Raw genomic sequence first — 21,300 nt, 5'->3', positions numbered from 1 at the left:
TTTTCTTATGTCTCTTACAAGTTTTTGTGTTATGGTTACCATGAGGCTTACAAAAAACATGTTATAGTTTTAACAAATTGCTTTAGACTAATAACAACTTAATTTTGATATCTAAGAAAAAGAATAAAACCCAAGCCAACTTTATACTTTGGCATCATTCCCTCCCACTTTTTGACATTTTGTTGTTTCATGTTACATCTCTTAATATTGTCTATCTTTTATTTGTTGTTGTATACATCAGTGTCTTGTTAGGTTTGCCGTTTAGTCTCCATAATAAAGATGTAAGTGGTTTATTCACCACCCTTATGACAGGAATATTCTTTTCTTTTCTTTCCTTTTTTTTTTTTTAAAAAGATGACTGGTAAGGGGATCTTAACCCTTGGCTTGGTGTTGTCAGCACCACGCTTAGCCAGTGAGCTAACCGGCCATCCCTATGTAGGATCCGAACCCATGGCCTTGGTGTTATCAGCGCCACACTCTCCTTTAGTGAGCCACGGGCCAGCCCATGACAGGAATATTCTAAGTTTGACTGTGAACTTACTTTACTAATGAGTTACGTACCTTCAAACATTTTCTTCCTGCTCCTTAGCATCATTTTCTTTCCTACTGAACAACTTCCTTTAGCTTTTCTTGTAAGGCAGGTCAAGTGTTGATAAGTTAGTTCCCTTAGCTTTTGTTTGTCTGGGAATGACTTTATTTTTCCTTCATATTTGAAGGTTAGTTTTGGTGGATAGAGAACTCTTGGCTGACAGTCTTTTTCCTTCAGCACCCCGAATATATCATCGCATTCTCATCTGACCTTTAGGGTTTCTACTGAGAAATCTGCTGAGACATGTTAGGGCTCCATTGAATGTTAGGTATTTCTTTTCTTTTGTTGCTTTCAAGTATTCTTTCTTGGTCCTTGTTTTTTTGATAATTCAACTATGATGTGCCTTGGTGTGTTCCTTCTTAGATTGAATTTGGTTGGCAACCTCTGAGCTTTCTATACCTGGATGCTGTCATGTTTCTCCACACTTGGGAAATGGTCAACCATCATTTTCTTGAGTACGCTTTCTACATTTCTTCCTTTTGTCTCTCCTTTGGGTATGCCATTTATGCAGAGGTTATTTTGCTTGAGGGAGTCCCATATTTGCTGTATTTCTGTTTCATTTTTCTTTTTCTTTTTGCTTTTTGCTTCTTTGATTTGATAATTTCATGTATTCTATCTTTGAGCTCACTGATTCTTTCCTCTATTTGATTGACTCCGCTGTGGGAGCTTTCTGTTAAGTTTTTCAGGTCTGATAATGTATTTTTTTAATTCTAGAATTTCTGTTTTTAATATTATTATTCGATTCCTTTTTTCAAGTTTTTGTTCTGCTCCTGGATTGTTTTCCATGTATCATTTAGTTTTTTACCTGTATTTTCTTGTGACCCCCTGAACATCCTTAAAAAAGTCATTCTGAATTTTCTGTCAGACATTTCATAAATCCACTGTTCTTCTGGGTCCATTACTGGTGCTTTCTTTTCTTTGTTGGTCTTATGTTTGTCTCTCCTTTCTCAGTCTTTGTGTCTTTATGTTGATGCCTAGGCATTTAAGGAGACTGCTACTACCTCTTCTAGGTTTTATAGGTATTCTTTGCTCATGTTAGACCCTTACTGGTTAATATCAGAGCTTTGTTTCTGGTCTGTGGTTTTTGTTAATTCCAAAATCGGGGATACTTCCCATAGGGACCAGCTCTTGAACTCTGTAGTTGCACTAAATTGTTTTGATGCTGATTCTCTGGGGAAGGCTTTTTGTGTGGACTGGATTTTAACCGTTTGCTTTTTAATCACCTCCCAGTCTTGAGAGGTCAGATACACCTGGACTGTATAGAAATTCTGGCCTGGGACTGAGTCTTTCCAGCAAATTGTGCCCCCTGCTGTTCTGCCAAATTGACCATTCTCCACTGAGTAGGCCTTTGCCAATCGGAAGGCAAGTCTGCTGCCCACTCTGCACCCCAGTGTTCTCCCAGCAGGCCATCCCTCCTCCCCAACTCCAAACACTTCCCACGGGGTGGCCCATGCATCAGTCCCTGATGATGGCTCACCAGCCTCTGGGTGTTTTCTTTTCTTCAGTTGGCTGTGGCCCTCACTATGTGGGTCCACAGAAACCCTGTCAGTGGTCTTGCTGGCCTGGGGGTAGGTATCGTACGCTCCAAGACACTCTTCTCCCTTACAGATTCCAGGCAATTTCACAAAAAGGGCTTAGCTGTGGCTTTTGCTGGCTCCTGTTCCATGTGCTGTAGGTTTTTAACATCTCTCACAGGATAAGTCTGAAGTGGCCATGGTTTGAAACAGTCAGAGTAGTTTCTTCTTCCTCTCACTGTTTCTTCTCTTGCCTTCATGAACTCTGCAGGTCTTTCCACCTCTTTCCCCAAGCTCCAGCGGTCCCAGGTTGGCAGTTTTTGCTTTTTAATAGTTGTAAATTGGTCAGTTGGTGGGGAGAGTGACCCCAAGACTGTCTATTCCACCATCTTTCTGTGATGTCACTTTTTTCAATTGTTTTGATACATGTAGGCCTCCTCAGATTTTCTGTTTCTTCTTGTGTGAGTTTTGGCAGATTGTGTTTCAAGGCATTGATCCATTTCATCTAGGTTATCATGTTTGTAGGCACAGTTCTTCATAGTATACTTTGATTATCTTTTTAGTGTCCATTGGATATGTAGTGATGCCCAATCTTATTTGTGATGTTAGTTATTTGTATCCTCTCTCTATTTGTCTTAGTCAGCCTAGCTAAAGTCTTACTGATTTTATTGATTTTTTTCAAAGAATCACTTTAGGTTTTATTGGTTTTCTTTATTGGTTTCCTATTTTCAATTTCATTGATTTCTTCTCTAATTTTTATTATTTCTTTTCCACTGCTTGTTCTGTATTTAATTTACTGTTCTTTTTCTAGTTTCCTAAGGTGGAAACTTAGATAATTGATTTTAGATCTTTCTTCTTGTCTAATACATGCATTCAGTGCTATAAATGTTTCCCTTAGCGCTGCTTTCACTGAAATCCACAAATGTTCATAAGTTGCGTTTTTATTTTCATTTAGTTTAAAATATTTTTTAATTACTCCTGAGTTTTCTTCTTTATTGTTACTTGTAAGAGTATTGTTTTGGAGTTGTTTAATCTCCACATATTTTGGAATTTTCCGGCCATCTTTCTGTTATTTATTACTAGTTTAATTCCATTGTGAAAGCAGCGTATGATTTCTATTCTTTTAAATTTGTTAATGTGCGGGCTGGCCAGTTAACTCAGTTGGTTAGAATTTGGTGTTATAACACCTAGATCAAGGGTGTATTTCACAGGTTCCTTTTCCCCTTCTCATGACAAAAGCACAAGGGGATTTTTATCTGATATTCACTGTGAGAACCTGGTAGAACTCCAAGTAAAATTTACAAAAGAATTCCCCACCCCGATTACTGGGTTTTCTTGGATTTAACCTCAGACTTGTTCATACCAAGCTTCCAGCAACTCATCAATTATAGTTTAGTTTTCCCTACTTTGGCACTGGTTCTAATGGCAGTTTCTCCTTGTGGGTTTCTGCCCTAGTATGTCATGACTCTTTGTATCTGCCTGTTTGTCTGTCCATATTTGGGCACAGCGGTTTGCCCTGTGACCTCATTTCTCTTATGGATTTAAGAAGAGTTGTTGATTTTTCTGTTTGTTAAGTTTTTACTAGTTGTTGGGATGAAGTGGCGAGTTCCAAGCTTCTTACAAACTATACCAGAAACTGGAAGTCTGGTACAGTTTGCGGTTTTTTGGGTTTTTTTAGTGAAAAAAAAAAAGCTATAGCTAAGAAGTGATATGTCAATATTCACATTTATTTCTATTTTATGGCAGGAATGGGAAGGTCAGCCAAGAAATCATTGAAAGTTTAAGGTCTCTATTTTCAGATGACTTATAAGAGTAGAAACTAGCTTAAAAATAAGAGTGAAACTTGTGAAGATGCAGAGGTAGCAGTTGTAAACAAACAAGAAAGGGAGAAAGATCATTTAGTTCAAGGAGATGGAGAGTTAGGTGAAGGTCGAGCTTTTTTTTTTTTTTTTTTTTTTGTCAGCAGGCTGGTATGGCGATCTGAACCCTTGACCTTAAAGGAGGAGTACTTTAAAAGGGAAAGTTTGAACATTAATCAAAGAGTGACAATTAAGGCAGTTAATGTGTTTTGGTATCAAGTGATTTAGTGGAGAACTATGATTCTTCAAACCAGAGAAAGAATCTTCTCAGAGTTAGGAGTGTAGGAAAAGAAAATAAATTAGGATATAAAGGGATTTTAACGTAGAGAGGAGGAATTGGAAGAAGAAACCCTTGTTGGATGGATCCTGGCCTTCGTGAAAAGGAAATTATCAGCTGGCCAGTTAGTTCAGTTGATGAGAGCATGGTGTTATAACACCAAGATCAAGAGTTCGGATCTCCATACAGGCCAATCACCCCCCTCCTCCCAAAAAAATAAGACATCAAATGAGAATGAAGAGGGCACTGCATGACCTGAGAATCTAAATAAAAGAAGGCAATTTTTAGAATGACAACTGTAGAGAATACAGTAGTCTAATAGATTTGAATAAAATTATTCCAAGTTGCAAATAAGAGCCAGTTCATGGAATTGGTCAACATGCTGTCACTAATGTCCCACAGCTTTTAGTAATTTGAATCAGAGGTTGATAAACTATGACCTACAGGCCAAATCCAGCCCACCATCTGTTTTTGTACAGTTTGCAAGTTAAGAATGGTTTTCATATTTTTTAATTATCAGAAAAAATCAAAAGAAGAATAATAAATATTTTATGACACATAAAAATTAATATGAAATGTAAATGTTAGTGTATATAAATAATGTTTTATTGGAACACAGTCACACTCATTTGTTTGCCTATTGTCTACAGCTGCTTTCAGGCCACAACTGCACAGTTTAGTTGTTTCAACTAAATATCCTACAGTGCCTAAAATACTTACTTTTTAGCCCTTTACAGAAGTTTGCTGACCCCTTATCTAAAGCATTCATGCCAGCTTTTCAGCACCATCAATTAAGTGGCAGTGAACATTTTTCATCTCCTTGTCTAAAACAAGTCACAGGTCTCAGTATGTGGGTCACCATTTGTAGATGTTTGCTGGATATCTGCAGTTATCTTTTCCATGCATCTCTTTAGCAGGGTAAATAGAAAGTTATGACATTGAACGTGTAGTTCTATTTCTTGGTAAGGATGAGATGTTACATTTCACTGACTGGAAGAAAAATCAAACTCTATGCTTCCAAAATGCCTATGTTTTAAATAATTAGAACATCTCATGGTTTATCAGAAAATATATGGAACACAATGAGACATCTTGGTTAGTCTAAAAATTGGAACTGTGTGGCAAGGAAAATTTATAAGGTCACTTGTAATTTTTCCCATGACAGGCTTTTTTTAAAAAAAGGCTTTGGCAAACTTGAATATTTAATTTTATTTAACAAACACTTACATACTGCTTACTGTGCTAGCACAATTTTAAGCATTTTACTAATATTGACTCTTTTAATCCTCTTGATAACCTAATGAGATCGTCACTGTTACCATTCTTGTTTTATAAATATGGAATCTGATACCCATAGGTATTAAAGGGAAGCTGTGGAATTTTAATTCAAGGAGTCTGGCTTCAGAATCCTTGCTTAATATAGTTATATGTAAATTTAAAATCATATTACATAAAAGAATACTTCAGTCTCATGAACCTTCAAAGTCACTTGAGGCACTTTTTGTGAATCATCTAATAGTTTTCCAAAATATATCATCATCACTGCTTTTTTATTTTTTCACTGTTTGAATCCATAAATGATACTGTAACGAGATTTTCAGCTTTAGCCACAAATGTCCATTCAAATAATTTTTTTTCTATTTGTTCTTTTGGTGTATTTGTGATCTTCAAAATGTGACTACTTATGTTTCTTTTTAAAGTAATCTTTAAAACCTGTTTCCAGTGTAGTTGTGAGGCTGTATTCCAAAGATAATGATTAAATCTGTGTTAAATGTCTCTGCTTCCATTTTTCCTGATTACTTCAGGCAAACAATATCCATATTCATAATTTGTGTTGTTTATGGTCTTTGCAAACCAATGTGTCTTCCTTAAACCGTATTTTGCCTTTCAAAGGTGACACTCTTTTTGTCTTAAGCATAATGTAGGGGGGAAGCCTTCGCATTGGTAAGGCACAGAGCCATCTTTGTCCAAAGCAAAGGAAATAACTTTTCATACCATCCTCTGATGGCCCAAACCTCTTTAAACCCCTGACCCAAAACACAGGTTTTCCTCTTCCCGTGGAGAGCCTTTGTGTGTTTTGTTTTCATGGAGAGCCCTTGCCTGTTTTCTTTGTTCATCTTTCAGTCATGTACTTTTTCACTATCTTCCTATTTTAGTTGTCTCTGCCCACACTCACCCACCAATGGTGTATTGCTGGAGATTTTGTATATGTTTTGGTACGTGCTTTATTTTTATTTTTTTAAATTATTTCTTTTCTCTCTTTGGTGCAGGATGTTATAGCATAAAAGACCAGAAGTTTAAGGCTGTCCTGGATACATATTCCAGCTTTGCTGCTTACTGGGGCAAGTTGTTAACCTCTCTGAGTCTCTGTTAAAAGAGAATAATCCTAAATTCTGCATTAGGGTTTTAGAGATGATTAGATTATGCACGTGCACGCACACGCGCACACACACACACACACACACACACATCAAAAAAACACAATGTACTCAAATGTTAGGCTCCTTTCCTTTCTGTTGGTCTCTACACACGCTGACAAGCATCACGCCAATTCAAGTTTTCTCTGAGTAAATGCCTTTAGAGTTCATCACTGGCTTTTTAATCACAAGCCTCCTACAACCCACTTGGATCATGGTTACAATAGCAAGTGAGAGAACAGGAATAGGAGGCAGAGAAATAATAAAAGCACCACATTTCCACCAACCTAGAGAGGAGGAACAATACTTTCAGGGATGGGAGAACAAAGGAAATGGGTAGGGAGAAAAGTAAAGAAAATATTTAAGAGAAGGCATTTCTTCAAAATAATAATATAGGATTTTTTTTTCATCCAATTAATGTTCATTGAGTTTCTTTGATTATATGGTACATTATTATTTCATTTTCATCCTGAAGTGTTTATAGCCATGAATAAATGGTTAAATAGATACCTACATGTGTAGACATTTTCTGGAACTTTATAAGCTTTCTCATTTCATAAACAGCTATAGAAAATAAAAATATTATTATAACATGATATGTGTTTACTGAATGCCTAAGTAGCATAATATTATATTTAGTATCTACTTGTTTGAAAATCCCAGGGTAGTTATTTGATCCATTAAATTAGTCTAATGAGGGAAACCTCTTGATGGGGAAGTAGACCTAATAAAATAATTTAGTTCTTCTCATTATTATGTTATGTTTTTCTTCTTCACTTCTGTTTTGTATGCCCTCATGATGGACTTCATTACATTCTGTTAGGTAGGTTAGTGAGTCACATTTAAATTCTTAAAATTTAATTCTTAAAATTGTGTAATAATTTTAACTCACTATGGAACTTAGATAGATCCTGTTATACCGCATTAACTTTGTCCCTCCTTTTGCATTTCTGTTTTTAAAATATTTTTAGAATGTTGTCATGTTTCCTTCTACCACCTTAGTCATTAACCAAACTGTACATTTTTAGGAACTTTAATCTTTCTTGTATAGTCATACCTATCCTATAATCATTTTGGTTTCTTTTTTCTTCACTCCCTGTAATTAGTTTTCATCTTATATTGACACCTAAACCTGGAAATAATAATTTTAATTCATTGGTTTTGTCATACTTTAGAAGATACTGTTGCTCACTGGATTAGTTTTTGATACTTTAATATTTTCTATCCTGGCTTGAACCTAAAGCAATTTAAATTTTATAACACCCAAAAATCTAATGATTAATATGACTCCATTCATTCAGTTAGTAAATATTTACTAAGAACTTATAATATACCAGGCAATATACTAGATCCTAGGAATCTAAAGATGGATTAGACAAGATTCCCACACTCAAGTAACTTCTCTTCTAATTTGCACAGGCACTGTTGTCAGCATTTTACTTATGTTAGTTCATTTCGTCACCCAGAACTCAACGTGCCCAAGTCTTCCCCAGAGATTTTGATTCAGCAAGTCTAAGATGGAGCCATGGCATCTAGGGTTCTTAGAAGATCCACAAGTGGTACTGATGGTCCTTCCTCTTTGGGCTAGATAAAAACAAGCTCAGGAGTAATCCTCACATTTGGAAACGAAACAAGTCTTGCTAATGATCCAGCTGTACTATCGAGTCACCTAGGTTTGAAGATCCACGACTCTGGTTCTAGATCCCTATGGAGTTTCCTAGAGTTCTTATGGAATTCTTTAGCCCATTTTTAGAATACTGATTTGTTAAGTTAAGGTTTATAGGCCTTGCCTATTACTAGGAATTGATTTAGATAAATGGCTTTTACATCTCTTTTTGCCTTTTATAGTACTTCGTATGTTAACTATAGTAAATTGAATTTCTTTCTTTGAGCTGTATACAAGGATACTTCAAAAAGTTCATGGAAAAATAAAAAGGTAATATGAATCTTTCCATGAACTTTTTGAAGTACCCTCGTATTATGGAATAATAAGATAAAACTGTGATTAGCCTCCATCCTGCTACTGTTAATACTTCATATTGTTCTTCATAAAAGCATCCCTAAAAAAGTGCTTTTTCTAATGACTTTTAGATTCATTTTATGGAGTCTGATATTTTTCTTTAATGTAGACTAACACTCTGAGGTATGTATTGAAAGCAGCATGAGAGTTTTGAATGCTATGAAGCACTAATTTAAACAACATTCTTGGTTCAGAGGATGATTCAAGCTGAATTTTGAGTGTTTGTTTTCATGTTGCCACAAGAGGGAAAACAACAGTCCATTCAAACACTGCTAAAAAATGTTTTACTCTAATTTTATCTCATACATGCTCTGATTTATTTTAAGGCAGCATTCCTTTATATAAGTTTCACTTAAGTACTTTTATCTTCACATACCTGTAGTACCTATTTTTTGGCTTTATAAGATGGCCAGATCTTACTACGTTGTTTATTTTTTAATGACATTACATATTTTATTTGATCCCGATATAATAGATGCATCAAATTATTCTAAATACGTGCTTGAAATTCTTACAAATCCATGGTACAGTTGTTAAACATACTCAACATTTTTAACTCAGCAAAAAAAGATCTATCACATTCATTTAAGAATTAGCTTGTAAGCCAAAAGTGACAGATGTAGTATTATAGCTGAGAAGTGAACTGGTTGAAGAAATCATCTGCATGGCAGAAGCATTTGGACAAATACTGAAATGCCTTTTAAATTCTTTTCTCATGTCCTGTAGTAATCATTGTTGCAACATTGATGGTGGTTTTATAAGTTGTCCCTACGTTATTGCTTTTCAATTTGTAAACTTTCACAATTGAGAGGGAAAGATCTGAGTTACTAGAACTCTGTTTCTCTGTAATTTTATGTGTGTATTTTTAACTTCTGTAACTGATGCTCTAATTTTTGAAAATAATTTTGATTCAGTATTTAGGTATATATTTAAGATTTTTTAATATAACTAAAAAAGAAAGAAAATAGTTGGTAGAACAATAGGTAGCAATAATGCACAAAAGTAAAATCTCTAAGATAAAAAACAAAGCCAAAATAAAATAAATTCTAAGATAACATTTCTATTTTAATACCAACATGAAAAGAAAGCAATTTCGGATGTATTCTCTAATATATAACAATTGTTCTTAATATTTTTTCTACATTCAAAATTTTCACATATGCGACATGCTCTATCAGTAACTTCTCTCAGTATATATAGTGATTCTCCTCTAGAGAGCAGACACATCCCAGTAGGAGGGCATATTACAATATACTAAGTTGACATGTAATCTGAATAATAGGAGATTTGAATCCGCCCTCCTTCCATTTTAACTGATTAAATATTAAAGATATGGTAATATGAAAAGTTGTTTTTAAATATCTATAGATTTTTACAAATCTGCCTTTCAAAATTCAGTTGTAAATTTTGGTATTCATTTATATAAATATATATGTGTATAAATTCTGATATATTTGAAATACATAAAACTATGTAAAATTGTACTTTTTTTGGTTTTTTTTAAATAAAAGATTAGAAATTGTAGACTGCGTATAGTAGGGCAGATGTGCTTATTTCTGGATTCCGAGATCTTTCAAATGTTTTCAGGATATGAAAAACTAACCAACCAGGGCCGGCCCATGGCTCACTTGGGAGAGTGTGGTGCTGATAACACCAAGGCCACAGATTCGGATCCCTGTATATAGGGATGGTTGGTTAGCTCACTTGGGAGAGCATGGTGCTGACAACACTAAGTCAAGGGTTAAGATCCCCTTACCGGTCATCTTTAAAAAAAAAAAAAAGTAACCAACCAAAGATTTATACTAGACACTAATGAGATAGTGATAAGTAGTTCATCCCTTATTTGACAAATAACACTTCATTGTGAGAAGATATATTTTAGCCAAAATTATTTAAATGGAGAGTATTTAATTTTCCATTTTTTAGATCTCCCATGCTAATAAAGTACTTTTAAGTTGAATCATGTAATGTAAAAACAACTAATTTTCTTCTCTCACCTCCTTTCTCCCAGAATCTTTACCTACAAGGTATATCATTTCTTCAAGATGTACAATTCTTTTCTTCTTATTTAACTGTAAATGTCCTTATGTGATTTTAGATATATCCATGTCTAAATATGTGTGTAAATCATGAGTCAAGTTTCTATTTTTAAAAGAAACACATCAGAATATATGGACACAAATGAGAATATCCTCCACCAAAGCCAGCACATTAGTGGCCCATACACTTTTTCAACAATGCTGGTATTGTTCAATATGATAACTTTACAGCACAGTCCTTGTAGCTGCCTTTCTTCAAAGATGTATTTTGGTTTTGAAAATTCACACATTACTCAGAATAAAGCCCATTGCATTGGGTGGGTGAATAAACTGGGTACTATTATTTGGTGTGACAATGAGGTGAGAAATTGGGGAGAGACTGAATGTTTAACAATAGAGGAATTATTGAGAATGGAAAATTATGAAGCCAACAGAAAATAATATTTATGAAGGGGGTTTAATAACATGAAAATTTTTAAGTTATGATATTGGGGGAAGGGTAGCACATTCTATATGAGGATATAATTCATTAGCTATAATGTACATTGCAAACATTTTTATAGATGATAATATCAGATATTGGTAAGGACATGAAGAAACCATATTTCATACACTTCTAGTAGCATTTCTAATTATTATTATAGACATTTGGGCAGAAATTTAGTAAGTATCAAAGTTTTAAATATTTTGATTAAACAATTCCACTTCGTGATATCTTTCTTAGAGAAACTTTCACATGTGCAAGGGAGGCAATTATTATATATTATACATATTATATATTATACATTATATTAGGCACAGTGCATAATGCTTTGAAGCATTTTGAAATGATCTAAGTGTTTATCAGTTTAGAATTAATTAAATGAATTGTAATTAATTAAATGATTATGTCCCCATTGTGGTCTACTATGTAGCAAATCAAAAGAATGAGGTACAGACATGGAATGATTCCAAGACGTATACTTTTTTTTTTTTTAAAGATGACTGGTAAGGGGATCTTAACCCTTGACTTGGTGTTGTCAGCACCACGCTCTCCCAAGTGAGCTAATCGGCATAGGCATCCGAGCCCGTGGCCTTGGTGTCGGCACCACACTCTCCCAAGTGAGCCACAGGCCAGCCCTCAAGACATATTCTTAAGTGAGAAAGGAAGCCACAGAAAAAAAAGTATGTATGATATTATGCCATTTGTTTAAAAAAGAAAAAAGAGATTGATTTATTCTTTCATGTATGATACACATGCATGTTAAAAAAAAAACTCTAGAAAGATACACAGAAAACTGTTAACAGTGGTTATCTTTAAAAGGAGACATAGAGTTGAGAATGGTGATAAAGAAGTCTATAATCTTTATTTGTAATATTTATAGTTTTTACTCTAAGAGTGAATTTGATAAATTACTTACAGAATTGAAAATTAGTTTGAAAATATCTACTTGTGCAGAGAAGAGAAGGCTGTATATGAAAATATATACAGTTGTTATCCTTGTGAGCAAGACTGAATTCTCAGTAGAGATGTCATCTTCTGCCCTTGTCAACACCAATTTCCTACAGCTAAATCCACCAAAGTGGATCAAGTGGATCTTCTGGAGATTAAGGCCCCTCTGTGTTTCAAAGTACTCCTTTCCAGTGTAGAAAGTTTGTCAGCAGCCCCACTTGCTTGTAGAATTTAGAATTAAATTATCCTACTCACACAAAGGATTTGGTGGTCCAGCCGTGACTACTTGCTCCCATGTGTTTTTATAAGCCACAGTATTCTCTCTTTATTGACCCATCTCTCTGTATTTCAGTGAAGTATTGAAAGTATCTTTTAAAACTTTCTATCCAGTTAATCTGCCTAATGCCTAACTACTAAAAATGTTTCCCTGAATCCTCACCTGTACTGAAGAGTCTGTTACTTTGCTTAGCTTCTTTTCCCAGTCTACCTTAGGTCATAGTCCTACTTCCTATACTCTTTTTCTACACACAGTTGTCCCTCTACATACAGACAAATGCTTTGCCTTAACTACTGCATTGTCTTACTTCCACACTGGACCAGCTCTTAAATTTCTTAATGGGAGGACCATTTCCTGGTCCTGGTGATTATATGAACCTCACCACTGAATACAATACTTTTTGGATATTTTGCCTTAGAATACCTGTCTACCAAATGAGATTAGATGTAATACCAAGGTCGAGGGTTCGGTTCTCAGTGCTGGCCAGCCACCAAAAAAAACCAAAACAAAAACAAACCGAGATAGAAAATGAGATTAGATAACTGGGGTCAGAATAAATGCCCAGTTTTAAAAGTGGATGCCATGAATATTTTATGGGCAAAATTAAAAGATCATTTCTCATTGGAATAAAAAACTGAGATTAAATAAAAGGCTAATAATGGGTTAAATATGGGTCTTTCACCTTATTACTCAGTAATGACCTTGTTGGTGGGATTGGGAATAAACCATATGCATGCTTGGCTTCATACATCAGAGTAAAACTTTCCATGTAGTCTGTATGTAAAGTTTGCCAATGTAAATATTGTTATGGAAACCTGTTGTTATTTGATGTTTTATCAAGTGCTTTTGTTTAAATAAGTTCTCTTATTTCTGAGAATTCAATGTCGTGTTGATGTCACTCTCCTGTGGTTATTTTTCAGCATCACAGAACATACCATGCTATTTGGAATTTAATTAATTCTAGCCTGAAAGCGTTTCTTAGGGGGTACCTTCTTTGTAGTTCACTGTATAATAGCTGATTTTCACCCTTAAAATTATTTTTATCCTTGTACTTCCAGCCCTAAAATTTCTGTTGCAGTGAATATTACTTTAGAGCAAACAGTTCATTCTAGGACTTCCTATTATTATTTTTAAAGTAGAATGTGATATATGAGTGGGTCTTATGAAAACTAAAACCCAGTACAAATGTAGCATAAAGACAAATGTAGCCAAAGGATGAGATGGTTGTGAGCACAGTTGGAGAGTCTGATTATACTTTAACTTTGTGAAATTTGACCTCTTAAGGTTTCTCTGCTAAATGAGATTGTCAAACATAAAGTTGTTAATGTGTGAATAATACTGACTTAGTTCAAATAAGATGTTCAGATTGATAGGATGAGATGAGAAGTCCAAGTCAATAAAGTAAAATGTGACAGGTTATATTAGCAAAACAGGTTAAATGGGAGTTACCTGAAACTATCCGGCTATGCTCTTGGCATCATCAGTTCCTCACTGCTGGAGCTACTTTTGTAGCTGTAATGTTTACTCAACATTTTCACTGTTCAATTTAGCAAATTAAAATAATTAAAATTATTACAAAGGCCTAATGATTTGAGGCAGATTTCTCTACTGTATAAACAACATTGGTATAGATTAGTCCTTTAATGGAGAAGGGGACTGGACCACCCTCCCTCAACCAGGCACACTGCGCCAGTGCCTCAGGGCACACCCAGGGACCCGAGGCATGGAGAAGGGGACCTAACCGCCCTCCCTCAACCAGGCACACCACGCCAGCACCTCAGGTCCAGCCTGGGGACCCGAGGCATGGAGAATGGGACCGGACCCACCTCCCACAACCAGGCACACGATGCCAGGGCTTCGGGCCCGCCCAGGGACCAGAGGCATGGAAAAGGGGACCAGACACACCCCACAGCCGGGCGCACTGCCAGCGCCAAGGAGCATGCCAAAAACATCACCTCCATGTGGGTGGCCCACCACAGTCACCATGATAACCATGGCTGCCGCAAAAGCAGCTGGACGCCACAACCACCACGCAGATGGTCCACCTACCACTGGAGTGCATTGACATAAGGAGAGTCACCAGCAGAGACAAAGAAAAAAAGAGGATGTCTCTCTCCACAGAGCCCATTTCAGAGTGACAGAAGAAGCATCTGCTCTATGATAATATTGGGGAACCTGATCATACCTCTCAGCATTGGACAGATCCTCTAGGCAACAAATTAACAGAGTAACCATTATTCTTTCAGAAGGAGAGAAGAAATCTAGGGTAATTATAGGGGGCAGGGGGGAAAGAATGGGGGAAGGGGAGAGATTGGACAAGGGGCATTAAGAATAATTACAATTTGTAACAATATATATATGCTAGTAATATTGATTTGATCAACATATCTCAATGTTCAACCCCCAAAATACGTATAATCGATTTTGATTCAATAAATAAAATTATTTTTTAAAAAAATAGATTAGTCCTTTAGCATTATCATTTGGTTTTATAGAAGCTTCAGTTTGTTAAACTTGGTATACTCAAATTTCTAGGAGATAATTGTTATCTCCTAGATAGTTTATTGTTTAACTTTTGTTAAGTTGTCTATATACTAAGTGTCTCAATATTGTCTACTGTTAAACTTTTCAATGTAGGGAAAGGATATTAGTGCTAAAAGTAACTTTCAGGTGCCATATAATGAATAAGAACAGGTGGTACTATAACCGAAGATTTAAGTGCTCACACTGTCTTGAATTATTAAAAAGGAAAAATTTGCAGTTTATTCAGAACAAATTATCTTAGAGACCAATATAACATTCTAAATGACTTATCTAGAATTTTTTTCAGTATTGCGGTCTATGTATGTTCCATAGTTTAGCATTCAAAAAAGGTATTGATTTCACCCATGTTTTATGCATTTATATTTATAAAACAACTTGCCCTAAGGAGTACAAGGACATTTTCATGTCAGTAACATGTTGAATTAGAAAGTTTTTGAGTAAGAGAATTTTTTTTACCACTTCACACCCGCCAAGATGGCTATAATAAAGGTAAACAATGATAAGTATTGATAAAGATGAGAAATTGGCACCCATGTTATTGCTGGTGGGAATGTAAAATGTTGCAACCGCTTTGGAAAACAGTTTGGCAGTTCCTCAAAAGTCAAAAATAGAGTGACCGTATAACAAAGTGATTTTATCCTATGTATATAACCAAGAGAAATGAAATACGTTTACACAAAACTTGTACACCAGTGTTCATAGCAGCATTATTCATGATAGCCAAAAAGCGGAAACAACCCAAATGTCCATCAACTGATGATAGGATAAACAAAATGTGGTATATCCATACAGTGGAATATTATCCAACAGTAGAAAGGAATAAAGTATTGATTTTTGCTACAATGTGAATGAAATTTTAAAACATCAAAAAGCCACATGTTACATGATGCTATTTCTATGATATGACTGGAGTAAGCAAATTCATACAGACAGAAAGGAGATTAGTGGTTTCCAGGCCTGGGGGGAAAAAGAGGATGGGGAGTGACTGCTAATGGTAATGGGGTTTTTTTTAGGATCATAAAAATGTTTTTAATTAGTGGTGATGCACAAATTTGTGAATATGCTAGAAACTACTGAACTGTACACTTTAAAAAGGCATGTGAATTATGTGTCAATAAAAATTTTTATCAATGTTTACTTTTCTGTATAAATTTTTAAAATAAAATTGTAAGAAGTTTTTTATAATTAATGCCAGGACTTTCCAAAAAAAGTTAAACACAAAAGCTGACATTCACCTTATAGTTTACTATATATTGAGTAATGTGTAGCATGCATTGTACAGAACTTTCACCAATCTGAATGTGAGATACTTTTACCAAAGATAAGAGTGCCAAGAGTGGAGTAGCCTGTAGCAGATATCTAATGTCTATCTTCTCTCATTATGCTTTGTCACTTACAGGAGAGAAATGACCTTTAAAAAACATTTTAAGGTTTATCTTACCTCAGAAATGTCAGTTAAGAATATCATGTAATAGTGAAAGGACCATTGCTGTAGAGTCAAATATAAAACTATGTTTGAGAACCAACCTGAAATTTACTAACAGCTTGTTCCTGTTAAAGAAATTCATTGTCATCTCTGAGCTTCAGGCTTCTCATCTGCAAAATACCTAGTAGGACTGTTATTAGGATTAAATGAAATACCATGGATAAAACATACTATGTTCTCTTCTTCCTTGCCCTGCACATACTATGTTTCTTCGCCCTAGAACATCTCTTACCCCATGCCTCCTCCTGTTTTACACACATACCCCTACATAAACCAAGTTGGGTCTCCCTCCTGTATGCTCCCACTGAACGTACGGATTACCCTACTGAAGCACTTACCATACTCTATTAAATTTTTATGTTTATTTGCCTGTCTTCCCTAGGAAACTGTAAATTCTTGAAGGGGAAAAAAGCCATATTTTGTCCACCAATGTATGCGCATTACCTAGTGTAGTGACTAGCTCAATAAATGTTTGAAGTAATGCATTTTAATATATCTAGCATTACACTGGATTCATAATAGCTCCCTGAAAAGATATAATGTATCTGTGTTTCATTTTCTGTTAGAACACAATTCAACCTGAACTATTTTCAGATTTATAAGTGATGATTTATATGTTAAGTGGAAATGTTTTCATTACTAGTTATACCTATGGAATGAAGAGAATATTCCTTGTCTGTGTTGTAATAGACTACCTGTAGTTCTGTATTTATCTTTACAATTTATAGATTATGTTTTTGTAATATCCAAATATACATATATTTACTAACTTAACTGTTTATTTTACAAGTGTCTCAAGAATTTGCAGTTCAACGTGCATATTCCATGCCATTCTTCTCTACCTGACATTATTTAGATTTAGAATGAAATAGCAAGCTTGAAAAATAATGCTATAGATTTAAGAAGGCCTATGAAAAGTATAGAAATTAAATCATTTTAAGCAATATAACTGAAACTTGCTCTTACCATTTTTTACTTTAAGTGTCTTACAAAATAGTAATAATAGTAATAGATAGTCAATAATTATTTGGGGATGGAAGGAATGAAAATAAAGATGGAATGAAGGAAATGAATTGGTGTGTTATGTTTTCTGGACTTACCTATTTCAATACATATGCCTCTAAATTATTTATAAAAGCTGTGCTGAATAAATATAAACTATTAACTGCATAAATATTGCGGTTGTGGAAAAAGTAGAAGTAAGTTTATATAAATCATTGAGACTGCTTTATTTGGAGTCTCAATAACCACTCTGCTTCTTTCAGGTACAGGGAGCTGCAACTAAGTACAGAAAGCAAAGTAACAGAATTTCTTCATCAAAGTAAATTAAAAGCTTTTGAAAGTGAGCGTATACAACTTCTACAAGAAGAAACTGCAAGAAATCTCACACAGTGTCAATTGGAATGTGAAAAATATCAGAAAAAATTGGAGGTACATTTACAAGCTTTTTTTTCAGCATTAGCATAGCACATAAGCTCCCTAAGGTTTATATAAAGCTTTATGTCTTCTGTAAGACCTGGTACTGTCCTGCACAAAAAACAAACAAACAAAACAAACAACAACAACAACAACAAAATAACCAGGGAAGTATGTGTTTCAGAAAGATGTATACCGAAAAGGACTGGAATTGTTAGAAAACAAAAAATGAAAAGTCTTGTACACATTAGCAGACAAAAATATATAATTACTTGGAATATTTTTAGTAAGAATAGTGCAGAGTCTATATCAAGAAAACTATAGAACTTCATTGATGTGTATAAGAAACACCATCTTTCTGGATGGCAATATTCAGTATTGTATTTTTCAATTTTCGTCAAGTAATATTATATGTTTATTTCTAATCAAATACTTGTATGCTTTTTTTAACACAACAAAGTAATGCTATAGTGCCGCTGGAAGGAAAAACAGACAATAGTCAATATTTTTAAAGAACATTTTTTAAAAGGAAGAATGAGAGGAAGTATGTGTCACATTTTATTTTATTTCTTATTTATTTATTTATTTTTAAAAGATGACCGGTAAGGAGATCTTAACACTTGACTTGGTGTTGTCAGCACCACGCTCACCCACCCAGTGAACTAACTGGCCATCCCTATATAGGGATCCAAACCCATGGCCTTGGTGTTATCAGCACCACACTCTCCCGAGTGAGCCACGGGCCTGCCCTTATGTCGCATTTTAAAATGAATTCTGAGGCAAGAATAATTAAAACACCCACAAAAAAATTCCATAAATTGTATGAAATACAAAGCCCCGAAAACATATTCACATAAATTTAAGAATTTATTTGTGATAAAAGTTGTATTTCAAATCAGTGGGGAAAATATGAATTAGGCAATAAATGATGCTGTGATAGTCATTTGAGTATTTAGAGAAAATAGTTGGATCCATACATCACACTGTATGCCAAAATAAAATTCAAGTGGATTACTAAGCTGATGTATATATGGAACTATAAAATTATTAGAAGTAAATGTAGATGAAATTTTATGTCAGTTTGGGAATTAATCTGTTAATCTATTGATTAAAGCAAGGAAAGAAATCATATAGGAAAAATAAAACACGTATGTTAAAAAAAAGTCTAAATAATATTAAAGGCAAAATGGAAACTGAAAAATAGTGTTTGTATTATGCATGACAAAAAGCCTGTGTCCTTAATTTTAAAAGACCTCTTATCAAGAGAGCATGCTTTCCTCTCCCAGAAAGGAAAAAAGGAATGGGCCATTTCCAAGAAAAGAAATGCTAATTGCTAATATATAGATGAAAATATGTATTCTCACTGATAATTAAAGAAATATAAATTTAAACTTTCTTTTACCTTTATATAGGTCTGTGTGTTGTTTTTAAAGTGTTGGCAGGAGTACCCTTAAATGGGAAACTCATGCAGTTAGAAAATGGAACAGCCCTTTTGGAGGACAATATGGTAATCTGTGTTAAAGGCCTTGAAAAATTGATTTAGTGATTTTAGTTAAAGGAATTTTACCTAAGGGAATAATAAGAGATGTTTATAAAGCTTTATATTAATGACTTATATCACAGCATTATTTATTATAGTATAAATTGGAAGTAACTTAAATGTCCAAGAGTAGATAAACAGTTTTCAATTAGTGTGTTATAAATTGTGTATTTTGCTGTGTTCATGTATTGTCTGCATGCACTCTTATTCTTGAATATTTTAGATTTGGGGGAATTGTTCACTAAAAATATTAAATAAAGGTTGCAATTATGTCATTAGCATAATCTTGACTATATGTTACTTGTTCCGTAAAAAAACAATGTACATAGAAAAAAGATTTGAAGGAAATATATCAAAATGCTAGTTTATTTCTGAATGGTATAATTATGGGTGATTTTTATTTTCTTTATTCTCCCCATTGGACTTTAAGTTTTATGAAGGCAAGCCCTGGACCGTTTTTTAAATGACCAGTAAATTCCCAGGTCCTAGCCAGAGTCTGGTGTGTAGTTAATTGAATTGATAGTATCTCAGTACTTTTTAACTAAGCATCTGTTCAGTGATGAGAACTGTGCTAGGCTTGATTACACACATAATTTTTAACAAGAAATGATTCCTATCTTCAAGAAGCTACCAGTGTGAACAGGGTGTTGAATAGAACTTTCTGTAATGATAGAAATGTTCTATATCTGATCTATCCAGTTCAGTAGCCACTCGCCACATGTAGCTATTTAGCACTTGAAACGTGGCTGGTGCAACTGAGGGACTAAATTTCTTATTTTAGTTAACCTTAATTAAATTAAATCTAAATTTAGTTAGCTACATGTGGCTAGTGGCTATGGTATTGGACTGCATGCTCTAGGCAATTAATCAGATCACACACACTTTTTTACTGTTGAGCAGTGGTGAGGTTTGAAAACTTTTCAGTTTTATCATTAAAAAAAAAGAAACTCTTTTCTGCCTAAACAGAATTTCTTATAGCAGTATTGAGTAGTGGGTAGGCCTGTGAGCTTTGCAGTAAGTAGACCTAAGATCTGACTCCCATTTAGTCACTGCTTTCTGGGTGATCTATGCCTTTTCTTTGAGCCCGGGTTGCTTCATCTGTCAAATAGGAATAATAATAGCAACTGCTTCATAACTTTGCTATAAAGAGCCTGTTTGGTACCTATAAAGCACCCATTTATTCTTAGCACCTATTCATAGACATTCTCAAAATATTTTGCTTTGATGCTATAGAATTTTGTTTTAGGTAAAGTTAGTAAGGAAATGCTATGGAAATGAAAGTATCCCTTTCCAAAAGATAAGTATTTGTTAAATAAAAACATAAATGAAGTTTTGGATTTTTCTTTACTTTTCAGATCCCACAATAGTGTGTCAGCTAGTAAACTCAAATGGTTTACACTTCCAATTTTCCTTTCTGCATATGAAAGTTTTTTTCACAGTTATGAACATTTGTAATTGTAGGTCATTACACAGAAGCTAAGAGGCAAAGAAACTGAAAATCAATTAGAAGCCTTTCCCAATTGAAAATTAATCAGATATTAAAGCATTTTCCCCAAATTATAATGTAAGGCAACTATATTATGGGATAAATATCAGAAAATACAACTTTTTGTATGTAACCTGGAAATATGTGTGTTGTGTAAATATCTCTAAAATATCCAAATATTTCTTTTTTAACTATTTTTATTCAGTTATCTCTAAAAGCTACTTTAAAAGAGCTGTACATTCTAAATTGTTATATCATTCTTGAAAACAATTTGGCAATGTGTATTTGTAAGGATATATCATAAACATGTGAAAAGTTTCATGCATAAAGATACTCAGTGCAGTATTTATAATAGCTAAGAACTGAACGCTATAAAATCACATTATTGGAAAATAGTTATGTTT

General features: G+C 34.3%; 1 protein-coding gene across 7 annotated transcripts in view; it reads left to right on the top strand.

Annotated features, from left to right (window-relative positions):
* The window catches only part of PIBF1 (progesterone immunomodulatory binding factor 1), a 242,338-nt gene that overhangs the window by 139,699 nt on the left and 81,339 nt on the right, over positions 1-21,300 (top strand). For all 7 annotated transcript variants that reach the window (XM_063102846.1, XM_063102848.1, XM_063102847.1 and 4 more), the window contains exon 11: positions 17,720-17,885. In XM_063102846.1, coding sequence (XP_062958916.1) covers positions 17,720-17,885 — 166 coding nt within the window. The remainder of the gene's footprint in view (positions 1-17,719; positions 17,886-21,300) is intronic.

The sequence above is a fragment of the Cynocephalus volans genome, chromosome 7 (assembly GCF_027409185.1).
Source record: "Cynocephalus volans isolate mCynVol1 chromosome 7, mCynVol1.pri, whole genome shotgun sequence".
Classification (NCBI taxonomy): domain Eukaryota; kingdom Metazoa; phylum Chordata; class Mammalia; order Dermoptera; family Cynocephalidae; genus Cynocephalus; species Cynocephalus volans.
Note: the sequence above shows the minus strand (reverse complement) of the source record. Positions and strands in the feature narration are given on the sequence as shown.